At 37.2% G+C, this 24,392-nt stretch overlaps 1 protein-coding gene across 2 annotated transcripts in view; it reads right to left on the reverse strand.

The window, feature by feature from the left end:
• The window catches only part of LOC145668040 (trypsin-1), a 422,035-nt gene that overhangs the window by 45,449 nt on the left and 352,194 nt on the right, over positions 1–24,392 (reverse strand). For both annotated transcript variants that reach the window (XM_081735514.1, XM_081735513.1), the window contains exon 3: positions 5,217–5,477. In XM_081735514.1, the coding sequence (XP_081591640.1) occupies positions 5,217–5,477 (261 nt within the window). The remainder of the gene's footprint in view (positions 1–5,216; positions 5,478–24,392) is intronic.

The following is a 24,392-nucleotide window of genomic DNA, read 5'->3' on the forward strand; positions in this document are numbered from 1 at the left end:
AGCGGAACTGAAGTGGCGTACGTTCGGTGCGTTGTTTATAAGTGAGGAATCCAGCTGAGTAGTGAGTAGAACTGGATACATCCACAAAATGACGACCTAATGCAGCAGCAATTCTGTCCTGATCAGTGACCATTACACCATCGATAATAAGGGATGGAACCGCAACGGAGGAAACATGTCCCTGTAGACGACGAATTTGCGACCAGACCGCTGTCATGGAGCTGCCAGCAGTAAGAGAAGAAACATAAGTGCGCCAGCTATGACGCTTAGCTTGCTTAATCAGATAGCGGGCTCGAGCACGAAGAAGACGAAATTGAGCCAAATTATCAGCTGTAGGAGCACGATGAAAAGTACGTAGTGCTCGACGTCGGGCCAGAATAGCGTCACGAATCTCCTCAGACCACCAGGGAACGGTGCGTTTACACCGGGAACCAGCATATATAGGAATAGAGTCGTGTGCAGCTGGCAGGATACTCTGCTGAAAGGCCTCACAATGACCATCAACAGTTAAACGAGGTTCTAAAGTGAAGTGAAAAGTGGCGGAAAAATGATCCCAGTCTGCTTGACGTAGATTATAGGCAGTGAACGGAGCAGAATGGATGAGCGGAAGACCATGCAGAAGAATAGGAAAGTGGTCACTGCCACAGAGATCATCATGCACTCGCCAAGTAAGATGGGCACCAAGTTGAGGACTGCAAATGGAGAGGTCCAAATGAGAGTAGGTACCAGTAGCAGTAGTAAAATGTGTGGGACTGCCATCATTGAGGAGCAATGAGTTTGTGTTGTCAAGGAAAGTGCCAATCTCTTGACCTCGCGGCTCAGTACGAGGAGAGCCCCACAGCGCATGGTAGGAGTTAAAGTCACCCACAAACAGAAATGGGGATGGAAGCTGTCGGCAATCTGTTCAAGATCGACAGCAGTAAAGACGTCATGACGCGTAAGGTAGATACAACAAAAAGTAACAGGTTGTCTTAAGAAGACACGAACAGCTATAAGCTGGAAAACACTATTCACATGGATGAGAGCAGAATGGTAAGCATCAGAGACCCCGATTGCTACACCACCTGCTGCACGACCTGCAGTAAGCTGATCATGACGATATACAGTGTAACCAGACAGAACTGAGTTACTAGTAGAGGTAAAATGCGTTTCCTGAAGACAGAATATGGTAGGATGAAACAATGTCAATAACTGCTTAAATTCCTCGTAGTGAGTGGAATAGCCATTTAAATTCCATTGAAGAAGAGACATGTTCAACGAGCATCGAGAACAAGAAGCGAGGTACTGCGCTTGCCTTTTTCACGGCCTTCTACAAGGGTAAAATTATCGAGCTCCTCCTCCACCATATCATCCATAAGAGACTCGTCATCACTAGGTAGACTACGTGACGTATGCTTCTGTTTCTTCGCCCCAGGTGGGCTAGAAGACTGGGTGCGTGAAGATTTCTTCGATGTCTTGGTAGAAGAAGCTGTGGAGGAGGGAGAGGCAGCCTTGGAAGCTTGAGCCTGGAGCTGTTTTTTCCGTTCCTTCTTAGTGAGGGGTTTGGTAGGAGGCTGGCTGTTTGACTCCTTCAAAAACTGGGTTATGGGCTGATTAGGGGCAGACGAGATAGAGCCAGCTGCCGGAGCGGCAGGAGGCTGAGAAGCAGGAATTGGCTTAACGATTTGTGGAGGCGAATGATCATTCAATGGAAGCTTAGGCTGCGAAGCGGATGATGATCGGTGCTTCGTGCGGGATAGTCCTGGGTTCACAGAAGAAGCAGTGGTACGGGACGCTTTGGAAGAGACTGGCGCACTGGGAACCTCAACGTCAGTCTGGGTAGCAGAATTGACTGTCTGAGTACCTTGTGATCTGCTGGTCTTTAGAAGGGAAGAGAAACTGGTGCCGAAGGTAACTTTTGGCTGTAGCCTTCGTTTAGCCTCAGCTGCGGAGATCTTCTCGATTACTATCAGTTCACGGATCTTCTTCTCAGCCATAAAATTAGGACAGTCACGTGACCAAGCTGGGTGGCCACCTTTACAATTAGCGCACTTCGATGGGGCCGCATATGGGGCCGGACCATTAGCTACGGAACTACAATTGCCACAGATGGCAGAGGCATAACAAGAAGGGGCTGAGTGGCCAAAATGTTGGCAGTTAAAGCACCGTAAGGGTAGTGGTATGTACGGGCGGACCTTCAAACGGTGGTAAGCAACGTTCAAATGCGTTGGAAGGTCAGGTAAAGCGAAAGTAATGATATAGGAATCCGTGGGCTGTACTGTACCATTTCTCTTCGTAGTAATTCGATGGACGTCTGTCACATGGCTATCCGTAAGTTCGGCACATATTTCCGCCTCTGGCAACTCTCTCAAATCGAAGCATGTGATGACTCCTTTGCTAGTATTTAACTGCCGATGAGGCTCAACCAGAATAGGAACAGGTCCTAACTGAGTACTAGCTAAAAGTAATTGAGATTGTTTTTCTGATGTCGTTTGAACAAGTAACGTCCCATTTCGTAATTTACGAAAATGTCCAGGAGGAAACGTTCCTGTGGCTACATGATGAAGTTGACGATGAACTATAAAGGGTGACAATTTACTTAAGGCTCCAACTGTGTCAGTTGATCTGTCTTTGATAATTAAATATCTTGGTGCAAGACCAAGCTTTTCCTCTCTCTCTCTCTCTATCCTGGGTGGGTGGTTGATGCGAAGCCATAACTGAAGAAAGCCCAAAATCCTCTCAGCTTCCCCGTCGTGGTTCGAAGCTGCCAACGAGGCTGGCAGGTCCTACCTGCATGACCCTTGTCAGCAAGCTAAGCTGTGACACCAAGTCAAAATGACAAGGAGGCAGAGCCACTTGCACCGCCGACTGATGGGTACTTTTGAGAGGACCCACGTCCCACCCTGTAAAGGGAGGGACCAATGGTTCATTGGAGATTCCTGCACCGCAGACTCCCAGCATTCCCTTTCAGGGCATCACTCCTTCCGGTCCTGCTGGGTGCGCATGCGCTGCACTCCTCCGTCCCACGGCCCCGGGTCCAGCGTCATCCAAGAAAATCCAAAAGCAAAACCAGTCCATAGCAAGGTTGTCTTCCAGAAAGAGCAGTCCATATCCGAGGCTTATATTTTAACGACGCTCGATCGCAGGTTTTAAATGCCGGGTGAACGGCCCGGCACAACCCCCAACCTGGAGGACCAGTGGCTGATTGCAGTTCCGAAGAACTGGGCGATGGGGGCGCCACATCCCGACGCCGGGAGTATGATCGGAGATTCGCGAATTTGAAACAACAGCAGGGGATGGATGATTCGAGTGATATAGTTATACAGAGAGGGGGAAAGTAATCTGAAGGTACTCAAATCAACGAAAGGAATAAAAAGTAAGATAAATTGGAAGTAACAAATGATGACTCAGATCCATACTACTCCTTTGTTAGATCCATAAAGGAGAAGTATAATTACCGTGTGTAATCAACAGTCGATGAAGATATTTGAAGAATTATAAATGCCAGCTGCATCTTAGAGAACAAAAATATTTAAATAAAAACTGCTCCCAATTTCCAACGAAAAGAGAATGATTTTTGAAGAAGTGATTAAGGATTTTGTAGATCAAGACGTTTTCGTTCTAGCAATGCGAATTCTTGTTTTATTGTAAACAATGAAAATAGATCATATATGCGAATTATTTAAAGCAGCATTTTATGTTTATCCGACTCCGAATATAGAAGAGTGCATAGGTAGTCTATCTGGTTGCTTCTTGCTCTTCGTGTGATTTCAGAAAAGCATATTTTCAGTTGCAGTAGATGAAAAAAGCAGAGAATTAACCACAATAGTTACTACAATAGATGTTTATCAATATATAAAACTAACAGGAGGTTTAAAAATAGGTTTGAGCATTTTAGTTAAATGTATGAACGAAGTAATATTACATCTAGAACAGTACGATGTGTTAATCTACCTTGACGACATATACGAAGATTATAAGACGACAAAAATCACGTTAAGATCATAAGAATTCTGAAAGAATAGTGTTGGATAGACTTAAATGACCTTACTATTCCTCCTGATAAGTCTCTTTTTAAAAAAAGTTGATCAAGTATTTAGGGTTTTTGTATACATGTATGGAACTCAAAAAAAGTTGAGGGTATTACAAAAGTTCCTCCTCCCAAACCTGAGAACGCTGTGCAAAAATACACTTGAATATTGAATTCTTATGCTTGTTTCATACCAGGTTTTGAGGAGTTAATTGCCCCTATTTCTGAGCTGAAAACTACAACAAAATAATTTGAATAAGCTGAGGAGCAAAATAATTCTTTTGAAACAAGGAAATATTTAGTGAACACGTGGTACTTAAAACTCCTAATCTGAAGAAGAGTTTTATTGTGCATGAAGATAGCTCTAGAGTAAGTCTTGGAGGGGTAATTTCACAAGTAGATGGAAAAGGGAAGATCAGACCTGTGGGGTTAAATTCCTAGAAACTAAATTAAGCAGACGGTCACATATCTATATTTGAGGTTTAAACATTATATGTTTGAAGAGTTTGATATATATGTTTGATATATATGAAGTCTTTTTAATGTATAGATTTTTTTGTATGTCGAGATGAGAGGCGCCAAACACCTTTCGACCTAGGAGTGCAAAAAATAAATAATTCGGTCCTAGACAAGGACGTACGCAAGGGGCAGGGTTTGGAGGGTCAAGATCCCCGAATCCCTACTTTTCTGTAATTTAGTCCAATTTTGGGGCTGATTTTACAAATTTTAAGATATCCTTTTATTGAATTTTGACCTCCCCGAAAATCTTGTTACCCTGAAATATATTTCTGTATACGTCCCTGGATATGTTTTCTCTATGTTATTTCTACTAGTTTTTACTCCATATATACATTTCTTTAATAGGAGCTGCATAACTATTTTTGTTTTGTATGTGAAGAATAGCTACGTTAAAATCCTTTCATTGTGAAATTGTTTCGTGTGTGTGAATTCATTTGTTTAGAAAACAAAGATGATCGTGGGATGAAGGCTGCATCACCATGTAAAAGAAATTATTAATCAAATAAATAAATGCAATGAAAATTGTTTTCAGTTCTATTTTTAAATTAAAATTCCCTTTCAGGGAATGAACTTTTGTAATCTGAACACTTTACTTGTGTCATCTCCAGCTTGTTGAGTATAAAAAAAAACAGGAAAAAACGAGTTTAAGCTATATTTTATGAGATTTATTTCAGAAAGAGTTAGTTACCTATTTTTCTCGATGGGCGAATTTCGTTGATTTGGTGAGAATGATAGAAGAGATGATTGTGAGGTGGTGGCTCAGGAGGGATGTCTGCTCGCACGGATATTCTTGCTGGTACACAACACGTCATTAGCCAGCCACTACCGCAGCCTCTTTGGAGTTGCCCACCCGCCAGCCAACACGCGATGCTGAAAGTGCATGCATGGACAGCACCGTTGTAGACACATGTGGTAGGATAACCAAATAACGAAGCGAAAAATCTTCCACCTGCAAATAAGAATAATGAAAAGGATCGTATTATTTATATGCACATACAATTGTAACATTAAAACACTAGATAATTTGAGGGACGTAAATACAGGATTCAAGGTATAAGCTGCGTAGCATTTTTTTTTGGATAATGCGAAAGACTTTCAAAATTTGCTAAAATATTTGTGTTGTCGCAAAAATCCAAAACAACTGGCTAGTGCTTTGGCATGTAAATGTACTATTGTTTTCAAAGCAGATATCAAAAGGATCAATTTTATTCAAACTTCTAAAATGCTTAAGATATATTATCTTCGGAAAGTTTCAAAGCTTTCAACTTTTGAAGATAGCTAGAGTGTCAAATATTCAGCAGCCCGCAGATGAATGATGCTTGAAATTCGCGAATAAAAGGAACTAATACGTCTTGAACTCTGTTCAGAGTATGGATTTCATAAAAGAGAGAGAGCTTTAACGTTCAAGCAAGGTAGTTTCTTAGAAAAGAGATCTGTGACCCTTAAGGTTACACAACATCAACTTGACAATATAGACGATAGTCGGTATGAAAGTATTCTTCAGACTACGGTGGCTTTATAATGTAAGCACAAAGTTACGTATCTTTCAAATCAATATGACCCTCACAGTAGAGTCTCTCAGCTCTGTATTGGTTTGTCGAGCTCCACGCCCATGAAGGTAGGAGGAAAACCTGGCTCACGCCGAGAGGACTCTGCTGTAGATTTTTGATGCTCATATAGTGATTATTACAAAGGAAAAACTAAAATGCTTTCTTAATCGACTTTACAATTTTCGGATTTAATAATACCTAATGACGGCACCTGAAGCATTCAGAGAATGAAAGAATATTCTCAAAACACATTTTAAATAAATTGACCTATGAAATGTTACTATGGAAAAAAGTAAGTGTGCGAGGTCAGACAGAATATTTGTTACACTTGTAATTTATATAAAGTTACAAAAATACCGGTGAGTTGAGAATAGGCAATTGTAGAGTCATGTTGGATAGGTTTAAGGGGGAGAATACTCACTGACTTACAACAAATTCAGTCCCAACTAGACTTCCGGAATCTCATTCATAGTTTGGAGCTTCCTCGTGGATATACATTTAGCAAAGTCGTTTTCTGCATGGGATACCAAGGTTTGATTTCAGGTAGGAGCACGTGGAAGTCAGTCCAGTGGTGTTATTCTAATGTTTTAATAGTATTTATATATATATATATATATATATATATATATATATATATATATATATATATATATAGAGAGAGAGAGAGAGAGAGATACATAGATAGATAGATAGATAGATAGAGATATATGTAGGAAACAAACCATACGAGGTAAACAAATGCAATTTGTTTTTACTGAATACCACAAGTAACAAGTAGTAACATACACAGCATCCTACTATGTCGTGTGACGAAGTTAGGTAAATATCTTGGAAACGAATTACCCAAGGTAGATGATTGTCAAAAAGTATTGGGAAGGCCTTAATCCAGAAAATGGATCGACAATTGTTGATAATGGTATATATGCGTTTGTAATATATCTCACTACTATAATCCCAGTTCTCATTCTTGATATCTAAGCATTTGAAAATGAAAATGAAGTGAAATCTTTCAGTTTTACTTAGAGATGCAAGGGCTCGGAAAAAACCCGGCTTTTTTGGAAAAAACTCGTTTTTTTCTGCTTCGCTTTTTTGCTTGGGAAATTTTGGTCTTTTTTCAAAATTCTGCTTTAAATTGATAAAGCAGATTTTGTTTCGCTTCTCTATAACACAAAAAGTCATTTAATTTGTGGTTGATGACGATAATAATATAAAACCTCGAAAATAAACCATGAATTTCAAAAAGATATTTCAAACAGTTTTACTTCTCAACATATTTACATATGAATTTCAAAGGATTAACCAATATATATAATAAGATTTGTTTAACCTCCTATATACAAAAGTAAGCAGGGTTGGCAAAAACCATGGTTGTTTTTGAAAATGCCAAAACCCCGTTTTTTTGGGGGGGGAGTTTAAACAATTTTTGGGGGGTTTTAAACCAGGTTTTTTGGGTTTAGATATTTTGCTTTATTCATTTATATTACATATTGAAAGAAATAAGTTTGTTTCGCCTTTGTGTTGTTATGCAACAACGGGGTTATGCTGGAAAAGGTAACATAAGCTTAAAGAAGTCCGGTCAGTAAATTTATTAAATTGGGGAACTCCCGTCCTAGCCATCGGGAAAATCCCGTCATTACTCTAAATGTAAAGCAATAACGAAAAAATCCTGTTATTGCTTTGCATGTAAAATTTAAAGGTCGACGTATCATAAACAGAACGCTAAACTGAGGTATTAAATTACAAATTTAGTACCGGTACGTACATATCATTGAGAGTCCAATCCAAGCTAATGTTGGAAGCTAGGTAGGCAATCGATAAATTTTGCCAATTTCTATCAATATATTTAAGCAACCTTGGCTTCTTTATAAAACAACAGGCATTCAGGCATGCAGAAATATACAATTTGGTTTCGTTTCGTATGTTCAGGCTTAACATCCTTATGTAATACCAAGGTTATCAAGGAGAAGACTTTCGCTTAAAGTTACATTCGAAACGCTACTTTGTTTACGCATGAGGCTTACGCATGTGGTTCGACCGAGAATTGAACATGTGACACCTTGATTAAAAGGTGAAAAGGAAATAAAACTAATGCAGATGGTTTGATATGTGGAAACGTCACCATGAAGTTCACACGATTCGCTATTTTCGTTTTTTTATTTTTTGGTTTAAACCAAAACAGCTGGTGTAAACCAGCCAACACTAAAAGTAAATACTTCTTTTAAAAAATATACAAATAACTAGCAAAATTCTATGTAGTATTTTCACTTCAAAATATTCCATACCCTCTTTTTGAAACAAAATAAAATTAAAATAAAACATAAGAAAAATACTTAGATTTATAAGATACACTTAAAGGCTGCACATCTACAGCTTTTGGTTTTGTATATTCTTGAAATTCTAGTTTTATATAACCACCATCACGGTTTACTCAGTCCTCAAGTTTTCTGAATTTTTAACAAGAGGGATTCAACATATGAAGGGTGTGAGGCAAGAACATGGTAACCCACAACTTTACTATTTTAAGAAATTAGAGATTTTCTGCTGAACAATCCATTTTGAAAGTCGGAAAGCTGATTTTTTACATAAGACTATACATGAAGGATTAAACGAAGCGGTATGCGTTGCTGTCTATCTGGTGTTGCATAACTCAGCAATTTAAAATTTGTTAGTTACCATGTTCTTGGCTCACACCCTTCATATCATTACGGAACTCTCCCAACCCCACCACCACACAAAAAAAAAAGGTCTACGGAATATATTTGTTAAGATAAATACAACTGCACAACAAACATGACTGAGTGGAGCTTTTGCGCTTCTTTCGGGAAGTCCAGGATTCAACTCAGCATTCGACCATTCTGACAAAGCTTTTCTTCATTCCATCTGTGAAGTAGAAATAGTGTGTGTACTGTAAGTTGGCCGACTTCCTTTCTTATTGTTTTTAAATCGGTATTATTACTAATTACCAGCAGCGACGGTTTTGCGAAGGTTAGGGGGGGCGGTCTTTCGGACTGAAGCCTGTTCCCCCAAATTACGGAATGTCTAAAACAAACGAAATATCTATTAGTTATGCCTTTGCTCATAAACTTTAAGCTTTCGTCAAATAAAAATTACGAATGTTTAGAAAAACTAAGCATTAGTAAGAAAAACCCTTCCGAAAATACTTTTCTAAATCCGCCACTGATTCTCAGTATAAAATGATCTTCAAGGTTGTATCCGAAAGATTATCGTTAAATATATAAACGAAACGAAATATTAGTTATGCCTGTACTCATAAACTCCAAACTCCTCCCAAATAAAATTAGGACATTTTAGAAAACGAAACAATCAGAGAAACTCCTCCCAAAGTGCTTTTCTAAATCCGCTACTGATTATTTGTATAAATTAGTATTCAAGGTTGTATCCGGAAAATTATTGGTAAATCGTTGTACAGTTACAGTATAACAGTAATGTGGAAGTACGGTTTGACGGATATACTGAAAAACGTACTCTTTGACGGAAGTTAAACTTTTGCGCTATAAGCTAGATTACTAAGCTCTTAGAAATGAAACACGGATGACAAACTAAAGTGATCTAGAAAAAAAAAATGTCGATAACTCAAAAGTTAAAATAAAGTTAAATAGCCTCTAAAATTGCCCTCAAATACTATATTCTTCATGTTAGCTTTAATTCGTAAAGCATGTGTTCCATCCATCTTGAAACGTTTGGAATTTTATTTTTATTTTATTTATTGAACAATTTCCCAGATACAGCATAACTTTGCCATTTTACACAGGGACATGCTAACAAAAGAAAGAAAAAAAAACAAGACAACAATAACAACAACATAGAAAAAAAAAAGAGTGTAAAAGTAAAACTATTCCTTCAAAGCTCGTTTAATTGCTCTTTCAAACACTGGGTAGCTCGAAAAAATGTCCACATCAGTTGTTACTTGATTATAACAGTTTGGTATTCTATAAAAAAGAGACCTCTGTATAACAGCCAACCTAGGACGGGCAAGATGGAATAGGTGGGTATTCCGAGTGATGCGGGAAGGGACACGTAAGGATAGTTCCTGAAGTAATATTTCCGATCTTAAGGTTCCATTAACTATTTTATGTAGATATTTCAGGTCAGAGATAATTCTGCGTACTCCAGGAGTCTGAATATTAAGATGTCGCAAGAGCTCCTTCTTAGATAATATTCGAAGTGCAGGAACACGAAATCGGACTATAGCAATGAAGAAATTGAGAACAGAATCAAGTCTGGAGAGATGTGTAGGTGCTGCCATGGCCCATATGGGAGAGCAGTATTCGATCTTGGGCGCTATTAAAGTCTTATAAAAAGTTGCTAATGAAGAAACAGTGCGTAGTTCGGTGAATCGATAAAGAAGTCCCAACATGCGCATTGAATTCTTTAGTATTGAGGAGATGTGGTCAGAGAAGGTGAGTTTTGAATCAAAGATGACACCAAGATCGTTATGACTAGCAGAATGTGTGATAGGGGAATCGTTGATATGGTATGTGGAGGGAACAGGAGACTTTTTCAAAGTAATAGTAATACTGTCACATTTCTTACTGTTGAGTTTCAAGTGCCACATTTCACACCAGCCTGTAAGGTAATTTATGTCTTCCTGTAGAGCAATTGTGTCATGGAGACACGATATTTCTCTGTATAACTTACAATCGTCAGCAAAAAGCAGAAGGCCACTAGGTTGAGCTGATAAGTGCGTGTAGAGATCATCCATATACAGGACAAACAGTAGAGGCCCAAGTACACTCCCCCTGAGGCACCCCTGAGATCACGGGTTGGGGGTTAGAAGTCGCCCCTGAAAGAACAACTCTCTGTTTACGGTCCTTCAAGTAGCTTGTGATTAGAGAGAGAAATTTGCCATGTACATTAAATCTATTGGAGAGTTTATGAAGAAGATGAATGTGACTGACAGAATCAAAGGCCTTCGAGAGATCAAAGTAGATAACATCTAATTGAGTATTGTTATTCATACATTTGACTGCACAGGAAAGAAGAGTACTTAAGTTTGAGAGACTTGAGCTTTTCGGTAGAAAGCCGTGCTGAGAACTATGGATGTAAGGTGAGGTGAATTTAAGTAGCCTGTCTTTAATTATTTTTTCGCAGATAATTGATATTACAGAAAGAAGAGATATTGGCCTATAGGAGGATACATGATCTTTAAGTCCTGATTTATATATTGGGGTCACGTGAGCCAGTTTCCAACTGGTGGGATAATACCCTTCCTTGAAGCATCTATTGAATAAGATAGATAGAGGAACCGCAATAACTGAAGCAGTTTTGTTGAGAAAGAGAGGACTAATTTTATCAGGTCCAAGTGATCTATGTGGAGATAACGATAGCAAGAGAGCCAGAACTTCGCCCGGGGTGGTAGAGAGAATGGATAAGGTGTCCGAACAGATGGGGTGGAAAGGGGGGAGATGGGTTGTAGAGGAAAGGGAAGTAAATGTTTTGCAGAAGTAGTTATTGAAGAGGTCTGGTCTTTGATCATCACTCGCTTCAGTATTTTCATCTTGAATTGTTGCCGGTATGCCCGGAGATTTTGTTCTAGATTTAATTACAGACCAAAAGACTTTAGGGTTACTAACAGTAAAATCACCAATTGAGTCCATGTATTCAAAATATTTACGTCGCTGTACCTTCTTGGCAAGACTTCTAATTCTAGCAAAGTTTTTATATGTGTAGTCACTCGGATGTGATTTCCATAGAGTCCAGGCAAGCTTTTTGTTTTTAAGAAGGTCACGAAGTTCATTGTCGTACCAGACCGGAAACCTGTTCGATTTTGATGCTTTCACTGGCACAAAGTCCTTTATGGCTGAGTGGACAACGGATGTAAATAAGTCCACAGCGTCGTCAACAGTTCCTACCTCTAACAAACACCAAGGAAACAGTTCAATAGCCCGGCAGATGTCACCCCAGGGGGCTTTCTTCCATAGAAGTTGTGACCTAGTTTTGAGGGGCTGGTTTGTAGTAGTGGAGGGGAGGAAATCGAAAGAAACATCCAAGGAATCGTGATCAGTGGGAAAAAGATTTCTGCATGGGACAACACAACGAGGTTCTAAGTTAGAAAGAATGTAGTCAAGATTGCTATTATTGCGGGTATTATGCATATTATGTTGACCTAGACCAAGTCCATGAATAAAATTGTCCATGAAATAACTGTCGTTTCCATCTTTAGCGACTCCATGCTTGCTGTCCTGCCACGTGATGGAAAGGTTGAAATCACCCAATAGGATGACGTCACCGTGTGACAACGCATGTAACAGTGAGTCATGGCAAGCTTCTAAGATGTGCTGGGGGGTGTTCTTGTGCGGCCTATAGAAGCATCCAATAAACACAGAACGACGCTTTGGAATAAATACTTCCACCCAAATAAGTTCACAATCCCGTTCGAGATCCAGTCTTCTCTTGCTCTTCCACTTATTATTATTATTTAAGTGGATAGCGAAGTATGGCAATTAGGTTATGGAATTCTTATCTAACTATAGAATATACTATAAGAAAGCTATTTAGATAGAAAAATCATGAAAATGAAAAAAGCCAAAATTTCCAAAATTCTCGTTTTTTCCCAAAAAGCCGGCTTTTTATGTGAAAAAGCCATCGATTCAAAAAAGCCGGCTTTTTTGCATCTCTAGTTTTACGTCCCACGGTTAGGCCGATTAGGCTAAAGGAGACAATGATGACGAGATATGAATGAAATAGTGGAATGAATAAAGTGGGAAGAAACAGGAGAACCCCGAGAAAACCCACTAGCACGGTGTTTGTCCATTACAAAGTCCACACGGCGCGAGCTGGGATCGAACCTGAACGCTCTACCACTGAACCACCGCGCCCCCATCTGAGCATTTGAGATTAAGAAATAAATGCTTATACCTTGTTCTGAGAGATCATATGTTTAATCCTGTAACTGTAAGAATTTTCATAAACAATGATTGTTAAACTAAAATTTATTGTTCCTGGATATAACTGGGTAAAATTTACTGTTATATCTGGGTATAACAAACGGTTCTGCGAAATCGAAATATTTAACCAGTGCGAACCGGATGAATAGCACCATTGCCTACGTCTTGGTGCGTGAAGCTCATTTGCTTTAATAAGGTCAAAATTAAATGCGTACTTGAATTTCAACATATTATAAAAATATTTAGAAGTTAATAAATATTGATGTTATATGAGAAATGAAGATAGTTAACTTTTCATCAATACTTATTGTTTCTGTATCCTTTTCTAATTACACTGGTAATAAGTATGTATGTTAATGAGTATGTAACCAAACAGAATTGCTTGAGGAATACAAATAAAAGAAGTAGTTTGAGTGTGTTTCAAAAATCAATTTTACACTTGATGATCAAATTGAATTCTTCTTGATGAGTAAATTTGTAAAATTATATTAAATTATTCTATATGTAAGACAAACTGAATTATGATTATGCAATGGAAATTCGTTCGTTTCCCTTTATTTTAACATGCTTCTCACATTAGAATTTAAAGAATGTCTTCAAAGAGAAAAATCACCGGAGGCTGCAAAGCCAGAGACTGATTTCTCGGATGGGAAGTGAGAATGTGTAACGTCGGTTTCGCCACAATTGCTAATAAGACTTCCCTCTTGTAGAAGTCCTTAGCTCTCACCGCTTCATAAGGAATATATGAAATGAGTAAAACTTTTATGGAGAGCTTAAACAATACGAAATGCTTCTACAGATACTTGGTTTGCGATAGGAAACTATATGAAGCAACAGAAAGATTTAACAAAAAAATACGAGGATTGTTGCCGTGTTAGTAAGCATTACATTTACATTATTTTTCACGATTTATACCATAGCTTCAGAGGATTTTCTTTTCTAACACATACAAGGTGCCTATATTTAGTTTTACAAAAGTAATTGCGTTGTGATGAAAGCGTATTATTTACAGAAATGTTTGAATACAAATTTATATATATATATATATATATATATATATATATATATATATATATATATATATATATATATATATATAGTGTCCATAAAGTCCTTGCCACCCCTAAAACTCGGAAACAGTGAAATATATGACTAAATGAAAAAACATGTATTTCATCATTTTAAAAGTATCACGTATTGAGTGAAACAAAATTGCCCCTGGGTCCCTCGGAGGAACCCAGAATGGGTCCAAATCAAAATTTTCAAATTGAAAGGGAGTTAAGTAGTATATCGTTTGAAAGCTATTTACAAAAGAAATACGATGGAATAAGTTTCGATGTTCTATGGTAAACCTGTACAAAATGGCGGCAGGTCAAAATGCTAATACAGTTTGCATTGAAAAGTCTTTGGCCACCCTAGAAACCTGAAATGACTCAACAGATATAAGACTGAAAAACACGTATTTCATCATATCAAAAGTACCATGTACTAAGTGAAACAAAGTTGTCCCAGGGCTCCTCCGAGAGTGCCAGACGGTGTCCAACTCAAAATTTTCAAATGACAAGGGGGGTCAAATATCGTTTGAAAACTATTGTTAAAAGACGGAAGACTGAACAGGTCTTATGTTTCAATACCAACCCTGCTTGCAATGGCGGGGGGATTAAAACGTCAACGGCCTTCATCGAAAAGTCCATGTCACTTCCAATGATCCGAAATGGTAAAATATGAGATGTCAAAACGCTAAAAGGAGAGTTTCCTTATATGTAAAGTACAGCTTTTCGATGTACAAATATTTGTCCCAGAATCCTTGCAGGTTTCCAAGTGGGGTCCAACTTAAAATTTGCGAATAGGAAATGGGTCAAGTACCATATTGTTTGAAAGTTATCGGTAAAAGAATGAAGATGATACAAGTTTGGAACGGTTATGCACACCGTGTCCGAAAGAAGAGGGATTGAGTAAATTGAGAGATATGTAAACAGTCACATTTATTGAAAGGCTTAATTAACTGGATGCCATGTCTGGATTACTAATTGAGACAATACTATTTCAGGTAGAAGTGTGCCTACTACTACTGATGACGTTATTACTAATATTCCTACTACAAGTAGTAGCACTATTATTAGTATTACTACAATTTGCTTTACAAGGCTGTGTTAACATTTTCATTCCCCCGCTATTTCACAAAGGATTAGTATACTCACAAGACTTCTTCCATCTTCCTTCCTTTAACAGTTGCTTTCAAACGGCCATTTACAACTTTTGCGTTGATCCCCGTCTGGGACCCTATAAGGCACCCTGGGGCAACTTTGTTTCCCTCAATAGGTGATACTTTTGAAATGATGAAATACGTGTTTTCTCGTTTTGACATATATTTCACCGTTTCCGAGATTTAGCTGTGGCAAAGGACTTTATGGACACCTTATATATATATATATATATATATATATATATATATATATATATATATATATATATATATATATAGAGAGAGAGAGAGAGAGAGAGAGAGAGAGAGAGATGGTTCCACAATTCGTATAATTTTCTAGAGCACTGGCAGAATATGAAGTTTTCATACAATTAATGTGAAATTGGGCATTTTTATTGAAAAAATGTATGAATTTTTCAAATTTTAAAAGTAAATAAGACAAAATCACTGTTTAGCTCCTTTTTTGGGGACGTAAACAAAAGTTCATTTTCCTTACAGGAGATTTAATGTTAAATTTTGGAGGCAGTTTTCTCTAATAACTATTGCTAAGGATTTTGGTACAAATGAATGTTATTTGATATAAAATGCAATGACACGAATCCGCAATGCTAGTGGAGTAGTCTGAAACATTATTTTCGGTAAGGCTTCCCCTTTGGAGGGCAAGAGGCATAAAAAGTGGGTGGGTAGATTGTTATTAAAATCCCAATTTTTATTTTAGGAACGCCAGTAACCGTAAGATTCAGCACAAATGCCAAAGAAATAAAATTCTGATGCTCCTTGAATGTGCGTTATATGGGGCTGCAGCCCCATCCACAAGTCACATTAAAAATTCAGCGTAATTATTTTTTGCACGGACATACGGGAAAGATATTTTGTTTTTGTCAATTAATGTGAAATTTGTTGTTATTGTACTAGAAAGGTAAGATTTTGTAATCTGGAATGTTATTTTGGTAACGCACCACCTGAGGGGGGAACAGAGGGCATAGCATAAGATGGTGGATCTTTATGAAAATTTCAAAGTTTGTTGTGGAAATGCCAGTGAGGTTAGATTAATCACAAAAGTCACAGAATTAATGCTCCGACGCTCCTTGCTTGCGCCAGTGACTGATATGGTGCTGCCCCCTCCTAAAAATCACAAAAAATTCACGGTAAGTATTCTTAGCAGCGACATAGCGGAAGAAGCTATTTAAAAAAAAAAATCAATCAATGTGAAATTTGGTGCTATCATTGTAAAAAGGTATAAGTTTTTCAAACCTGGAATGTTAATTAATGCACGGGCTTATGGGGCACTTGGGGGCAAAGGCTAAGATGGTAGATCTTTATTAAGAATTTCCAAATGTCACATAATTAGTGTTCCGATGCTCGTTGCATGCTCCAGTGATTGATATGAGGAAACACCCTTTGTCAGCGGTGAACTAGTAACAGATAACAACTCAAGTCTTTTTGTTTCTTCTGTAGATACGCTTGGAAATCTTGCACTTTTCTAGATGCAAGGTGGACAGTGTGAAAACAATTGCTGCTCAACTGTTTATACAAACGGTCAATTTGCACGTCGCGCACTTTTAGTCTGAGTTCTTTAACTATACGGATCTTGTTGCTTTTGCAGATTTTTATGGTAAAATATACCATTCAATTATATTTGCATGCTGATCATGAGTTGATGATTGCATGGTCGAAAAACACAACAGTATGAATGTACTCTTAAAATGTAGTGAAAACGACAAGCAATTCACAAACGATGAAGCCAGTCTACCCCTAGATTCACGTCTATGTAATGTGCATTTCCGAAGAAATCGGTTTAACCCAGGTGTTGATTACAGACATGAACTCCTATTGAACTATCAACAGGTAAGTCGTAAATCGTTGGTGTATTGCGATAAGAAAAGATCTGAAACCGTTGTCAGTGCAGATGAACAAGAAACTAAGCCAAGAATTAGAGGGTGTTTAACAAAACAAAGGGTTGTTTACATTGTTTGAAATCAATTTAGAGTAGGACGTCAACGTATGATAAGGACATGGAAGTTGAGTGTTTCAATGCTTCTTAAACACACGTCTCTTAGCCTGCATTCTGAATGGGCCAAAGAAGAGCATGGAAGAAAACAAACGAGCCTTCATCTGAATGAGCCAAAAGAAGCATGGAAGACAGTAAGAGAAAGTGGTGTGGTTTTTTAAAGTGATTTTGGGACTGGAGAGAGGGAATTGAAGCCCCAAAATGGCCATTGAAACATGGAAGTAGCTTCTGGGCATTAATGTTATGATATTTCCGATTATTTTGACGCTCATAGCGAAACTGAAATAATTATTTTTTTCTCCTGAACGGCTGAACCGATTTGCATGAAAAAAAGATGTTAGTTGTTCTCAACAAGAGAAAAGTCGGAAAATATTTTTTGGGGTTGAAAATTGAAGTCAAAAAATTTTTGAAATTTTCGAAAAAAAAAATTAGTGGAAGACTAACTGGGACACCCGCAATTTTTTGCCAGTTTTGTCTTGAGAGGATCCCTAACAACATATATATTTTTTTCATTTTGTTTGCAAGTGTACCTCATAGTGAAAAAAACGCAAATGTACATAGGTCAGCATCTATGTGGTATACGTATGATACACACTGTACACCACTAGGATAACCAATACCTTTAAATGGGGGGAATGAAGTTGTTATAACATTGGAATCTTATGATAAGTATTTTTTGTCTTAATGGTAATTTGTCTCTGAGGATGAAGAGGGTTCTCGATCCTGTTCATACCTCCCTTGGCTACGCCACTTCTGTACATCAACTGAAATTATACATTCCCGCATTTTGTGTTAATTTTGCATATAATCAATGTTCTGTGACATATATAGATCTTTGTTTAGTAATTACTCTTGTTTTGTAACAATTGGTTAATAATATACCTGTTGTTAATAGGTATTTATGTGCTTAGTTTGTTTCGATGGTATTACTGTATATATGTGTTTAATATGATCAAATAAAGAAGGAATTAAAATAAATTAATCCTCATCACTGTTTTCGTCCACTACTGGAACAATTTCGGTTTTCGTGAACAGAACTGTTGGCTGCTCTTCTCACGTTGCTGCTATTGTGTATTATTTATCATATGCGAAATATCGAAAATCATTCGACAAGCTGAAATATTCAGTAAAATGTTCACGAAAACCGAAATTGTTCCAGTAGTGGACGAAAACAGTGATGAGGATTAATTTATTTTTAATTCATTCTTTATTTGGTCATATTAAACACACAAATAATTCTTTAAAATTTCAGTCTCGCTACTTAAAATTAGTATATTTAACCAAGTGTTTCCCATGCTTGTTGTGAGGCGATTTTTTTACAGTTTTGATCTGACTCGTGGTCTCTCAGCTGAGCACCTTGTTGCAGAGAGTGAAAGCAGAATTCTGTAGAACCCATTGAAGTTTGGAAATTCCGAGAGCTGCTGTAAACACCTGTATTGCTTCCTCGTTTAATCCAGAGCTACACAATTACTTGCATACTGTCTTCCTCTTCATCATCAATTTCTTCACCTAAAGCTTCTTCTTGAGCATTTTCTGAGTCTAATGTATTACTAGACCGTATTATTCTTGTTGTGCTAGAAAATCTTAAACTTTTTTGGTTTGGGTAACAAATTAGAAGTGTCTATGTTGTGGCGTGAGGCCTTGGATACGAATGAAAAGTTTTCTTTCTAACTCAGCTACTGTTTCTTTACTATCGAAATGGTAGAAGACACAATTCTTGTACCACATTTCACCGGAGACTTTCATTCAGTTTAAGTCCATCAGCGAAAAGAAAGCCGTTTGGGTCACCAAGACCAAGAATTGGTTTGAAAAGCGATCTAGTAATTGAGCAGTCAGTGAGTCAACGATCTTAAAGTAAATTCAATTTTAATTTTTCTTAAAAATTCAGTTATTACTTAATCAACAGCCAGTTCGTCCATAAACCTTTTCCTCTTCCGTGAAAAATCCTCCCCCCTCCCTCAAATTTTAATGACACCATTGGCGTCATGTTCCCCACTTGTGGGCACCCTTGAGTTAAAGTAAAATTTACTGTTTTTTTGCATAACTGAATAAAATTACGGTTGTATTTGTTTTTAAGAAACTGTTCTGAGACCTCGAAATATTTTAACAACCGGCTGAATAGCACCACTGATTAAAAGTTTATCTTGTCCAAAACAGGTGATGAATTATGTAACTAGTTTATTCATCTATTCTTAATCTGTAGTGTAGAGATGCCTAATAATAGAGAAAAGTATAACGTTTCGTGAGTTGAGATAATCACTTTTGATTGTAGAATATAATTAATTAATTAATGGTTTGAAAGCAGGGTGTGTTCAGTGAAAGGCAAATAAAAAAGTCTAATTTAGCTTAGTACTGAATTATGTATAGAATGTGTTCGTGTCTGACGACTTTTCTCTCTGAAACTAATATGACAACATCGCAATGTTATCTATCATTTACCCAAAAAATCGTAAAAATAATAATTATAAGATCCGTTTTAATAATAAACAACAAACCAATTTTATTTATCTATTTTATTTATTCACAATGTTTCATACAGCACTAGGCCAATTAGCTGAAACTGTACAACATAAAGACAAAAGAAAAAAACACAGATAACATATAGAAAGAATGATCTCTCTCTCAATATACAAGGTTCTCATGAAGAGGGTGAGTTGTAGTTTCTTTACAGGTAAAAATGTTACATCCTGTTGACAACATATTGTAATCGAGCGCTAGTCTGTAAACCAAGAAGCGCTTTACAATTGATAACCTAGGTGTCTTATAGGTTTGCAGATTGAGAGAGCGAGTTCGCCGCTGAGAAACACGAAAGTTAATCTGTTACCAATTCAGAAACACGAAAGTTAAGAATTCAGAATTAATTTTGCCATTGATGATTTTATACACGTAAAGTAAATCAGCTCCGCAGCGTCGTTTGTCAGGGGAACGTAAGTTCATTAAAGACATTAGTTCTTGTTCCGATTAATTATCTAACTCGGGAATTCTTAATCTAACAATGGTAAGAAAGAAGTTTAATACCGAGATAGATTAGTAGGTACTGCCATGTTCCATACAGGTGAAAAATATTCAATGATCGGAGAAATAAAAGCCTTATAAAACATTGTAAAAGCAGTATTTGCGGAAAAACTTGCTACTTCCGGAAATCTATAGAGTAGACCAAGTAGTTTCATAGCTCTGTATGAAATCCAACTGCTACCCGCGAAGGAGAGTTTTTCATCAAAGACAACACTTAGATCTTATTGAGATGAAACGCGTTTTAGAGGTACATTGTTAAAAAGAATGTGCTTCGACAGATATATATGTATATTATATATATATATATATATATATATATATATATATATATATATATATATATATATATATATATATATATATATATAAGGAAATAGAGATTGTAGTACATTTATTGGGATTTAGAGACAGATTCCAGGTAGAACACCAATTACTAATATGTTTGCAGAAAGAAGCATCGTCTACAGTGTTAACGATCCTGATTTGTTAACAGTAATCAACGAAAAGCAATATATTTGGTGAAGAAGTAGAGAAAATGGTAGGTAAGTTGTCTATATACAATAAAAACAAAAGTGGACCCAGTACGCTTCCTTGAGACACTGCGTATAAGACGGAACTAAACGGAGACACGGATCCGGGGAGAGTGATGCGTTGTTCTCTTCCTGAAAGATGACAATCTAGGAAAGAGGATCTCGCCATGAATGCTAGATCTATTAAAGTTTGATTATCCAAGAAGCAACTTTGTGTTTATGGTGTCAAAGGCCTTTGATATGTCAAACAAATACATCAAGCTGGGAGTTAGTCATGAATGTTTGGGTCGCATGAGTGACTAACATTGACAAATTTGTAAGACACGAGCATCCAGGTAGGAGACCATGCTGAGAGCTACTTAAGAAAGGTTTAACAAAACTGAACACTCTATCTATAACTATTTTCTCACAAAAAGTCGACACAAAAGAGAGATAGGTCTGTAGCAGGAAAGTTGATTTCTATCTCCAGATTTGTAGATGGGTACGATATTTGCAGTCTTCCACAGATTGGGAAAGGTACTTCCGAAAAACATTTATTAAATGACAATGACAAAGAATGAGCAAGTGAGTGCATTGTGTCATAGAGAAAAATGTACTAATAACATCTGGACAAGACGAACGGCGAGAAGATAGTGAGGAAATTATTGATTTCATTTCATCAGGGAGGTAGCAATTGTAGTCACGAGTGCGAACACACACATTGGATCTTAGGTAAAGGAGGAGGAGTCACAAACTTAGAAAGGTTATTACAAAAGTACTCATTGAAAGCAACAACCTGTGCTTCCCATCAAAACTATTTGAGTTGTAGTCTATTTCTTGCGGGATACGGGGTTGTTGCCTCCGGGAATTTATGAGCGTCCAGAAACTATTCGGTTCAGATGTGAATTGACATGATAGATTTCTTGTCAAAAGTATCACTTTCCACTTTGAATTAACGTACGGAGGTAGGCACAAAGCGAACGTAGCGGAGTCTTGACTGTTAACTATTAGGAATTAGCGTGAGAAGTATTCCTGTTGCAAATAGTTTATTATTGTTATTATTAGTTTGCACATCACAAATATTATTGCTCAAATCTAAATATGATTACGACCTTGCTTCATGTGGGTTGGAGGTAAGGCTCGTTAACTATTGCACTGTCCTAAATAAAAGATAAAGGTAACAATTACCTATAGTTACTCTATTCATGTTGCTAAGCTACTTAATTATATTATGCGTGACATAGAACAAATACTTTTATGATTGACATATAATACGTCCCTTTCTTAATAATAAACAGCAAAACATTATTCATCTTCAGTATCCATTTTCAAATAAGTATGGAGTCAAGTACGGAGGAAACGTAGCGGAGCGGCGACTGTCAACTATTAGGACTTTGCGATACCCACAGAGCAAGTAATCTTTGCACAGACTGAGAAGTATCTCTATAAAACAAAGATTTATTCAACCAGGAAACAAGTCACTAACATGTAATGTGATGGTTTATTTAAAAAAAAAAGAAATAATATTCCTAATTGGATAAGTTTTGGTGATTTTGAGAAGAGTAAATGTTCAGGAAATAAATTACCGCGCAAGTACGATTCTTTCCACTGTATAATAATTGGGGAAAATGTTGGCATGTTACCTAGGTAGGGCAGTTACTGTACGTAGTGTCGATAAATCACTGATGTAAAGCACTTAATAACGGAAGTGGTAATAAGAGAAAAAAAGGGTATTGAAAGCACATAAAGGAGGGAAAGAATAGAGAAACATAAAGTACAGTAATTTATGAGTTGCTTTGGGTAGAAAGCGAGCGGAATTTACGATGAATATAACTTAACTTCGACATAGAAAATTTGTCATGAAAAAGGAAGGAAGCCACCGTAATTATATACTCTTTGCTTGAATGAAAAATAAAGGGAAGAAGTGGAAAAATAAACTAACTTGGTCATCTCATGTTTACTTTTATATTTGAATTGTTGACGTGCTTAAACACGCACACATTATAGAATATCAAGGTCATATGATGATACCTTCCTTTGGTGTTTATGACTCATCCGAAGTGAAGCCACTTTTAGGATGTTCCTTCATCTTCTTTGCCCTCTCGCAGTCCCCACCATTTTTCTTTCGTTCCCTTTTCCCGTTATCTTTTTTAAACAACAACCTTGAAGGTCGCTTCGTGATGTAAACTCCGCAGAGGAGAAATAAAATAAAAAGAAAGAAAGAAATTCTCTGTAGGTTCTTTCTCCTTTTGTTCCACATCTCATACGTTGCCCTACTTGAACACGGACGAAGTGATTAGCTACTGCTGCGTACTACATATGCATACGTACTCTCCTCGTGTGCACAGCAATCAACAAAAACTTCTTGTTTTTCTTCTGAGTTCATTTTACTCACGATCAATGTTACTAACTTATAATTAACCATTAAATAAATATAATAAATTTCAGTTCAATAATCATGATATAAAGCGGTCGAATAAATTTAAAATACTGAGGCACACTAGTAATAAACCGCGAGGACAGATAAAGTAGATTGGTGGTGGACAATATACGAGTATTATTCGAGGGTGGCTCTGTTATGTACTCACAAAGTCATGTGCCTTCCCAATAAATACGAAGAAAAATGAGAACTTTTATTCTTCTATACGAATGTGAAACGACCGAAGACGAAAATGAGTTATTTTAATATGGAGTTTGAAACCCTCATTGATATTTATGAGGGATTTGGCAACATAATATCTCATGATGCTTGATATTGGTCTCCGTTCACATATTCTGGCTTGGCTCTTTCTAGCGACGACCTTCCTCATAGAGCAACCCCTTAATCTCCTGCCCTTACCTACAGTGTAATCACACATTTTTTCGTGATTGAGAAACATACAGTTTTGGTTGGCAGACTTCACCGCGGGAGAAGAAGAAGTAGGGTGGAGTAGGCTCTGTGGCTGTGCTGATGCATTCAACTTGAACGAAATGGGATACATTTGTTCCCCTTCTCACATACACATAAAAGAACGACTCTTCACTAAAAAAAAAAAAAGAAGAATCTACAGTAGGATTCCGAATTACTGTTTTCCCAACTCTCATATTCGAATTATTGAGGGAAAAATAACAACTTATTTTACAGTGGACATTTCTACTTATTAGCTCCCTCGTGGCTAAGCAGTAAGCGTACGAAACCCGGATTCGATTCCTAACTAGAGCTCATGTGATTCAGATACCACGTTAACCTCCACGTTAACGTCTCATATACCCTCGCTATTGAACGGGACGCTAAACTGGAAATCGGATCAAACATTTTCACTGTTTCCTTTTTCTTATTGCGCAATAAAATCCTTTAGAATCAGCTGATTCCTTTTGCTCATGCGTTGATTGTAACTAGCCGAAATTTGCAATCAAATTTCGGTCTGTTACTCATACGCTTAAAATAATTACCGCCATGTTTGTACGTCATCTCTCGATCCAGAATAAATTGTCTGTATCTCTCGCATATTTGCTAATCCCATATGATTGAGAATATGAAGATGGGATTATGTAATCTTATTGGCTGACGCAAGTATGAGATCAAGCAATAGCATCTTTTGCTGATTTATTGAATCGAGAAAGATATCTCGTGACATAACAAAAAGAAACAGCACTAATCGAGGTGTCTGCTCCTAATAGAGCTC

Source organism: Thermobia domestica, chromosome 13, assembly GCF_964235325.1.
Source record: "Thermobia domestica chromosome 13, izTheDome1.hap1.1, whole genome shotgun sequence".
Lineage (NCBI taxonomy): Eukaryota > Metazoa > Arthropoda > Insecta > Zygentoma > Lepismatidae > Thermobia > Thermobia domestica.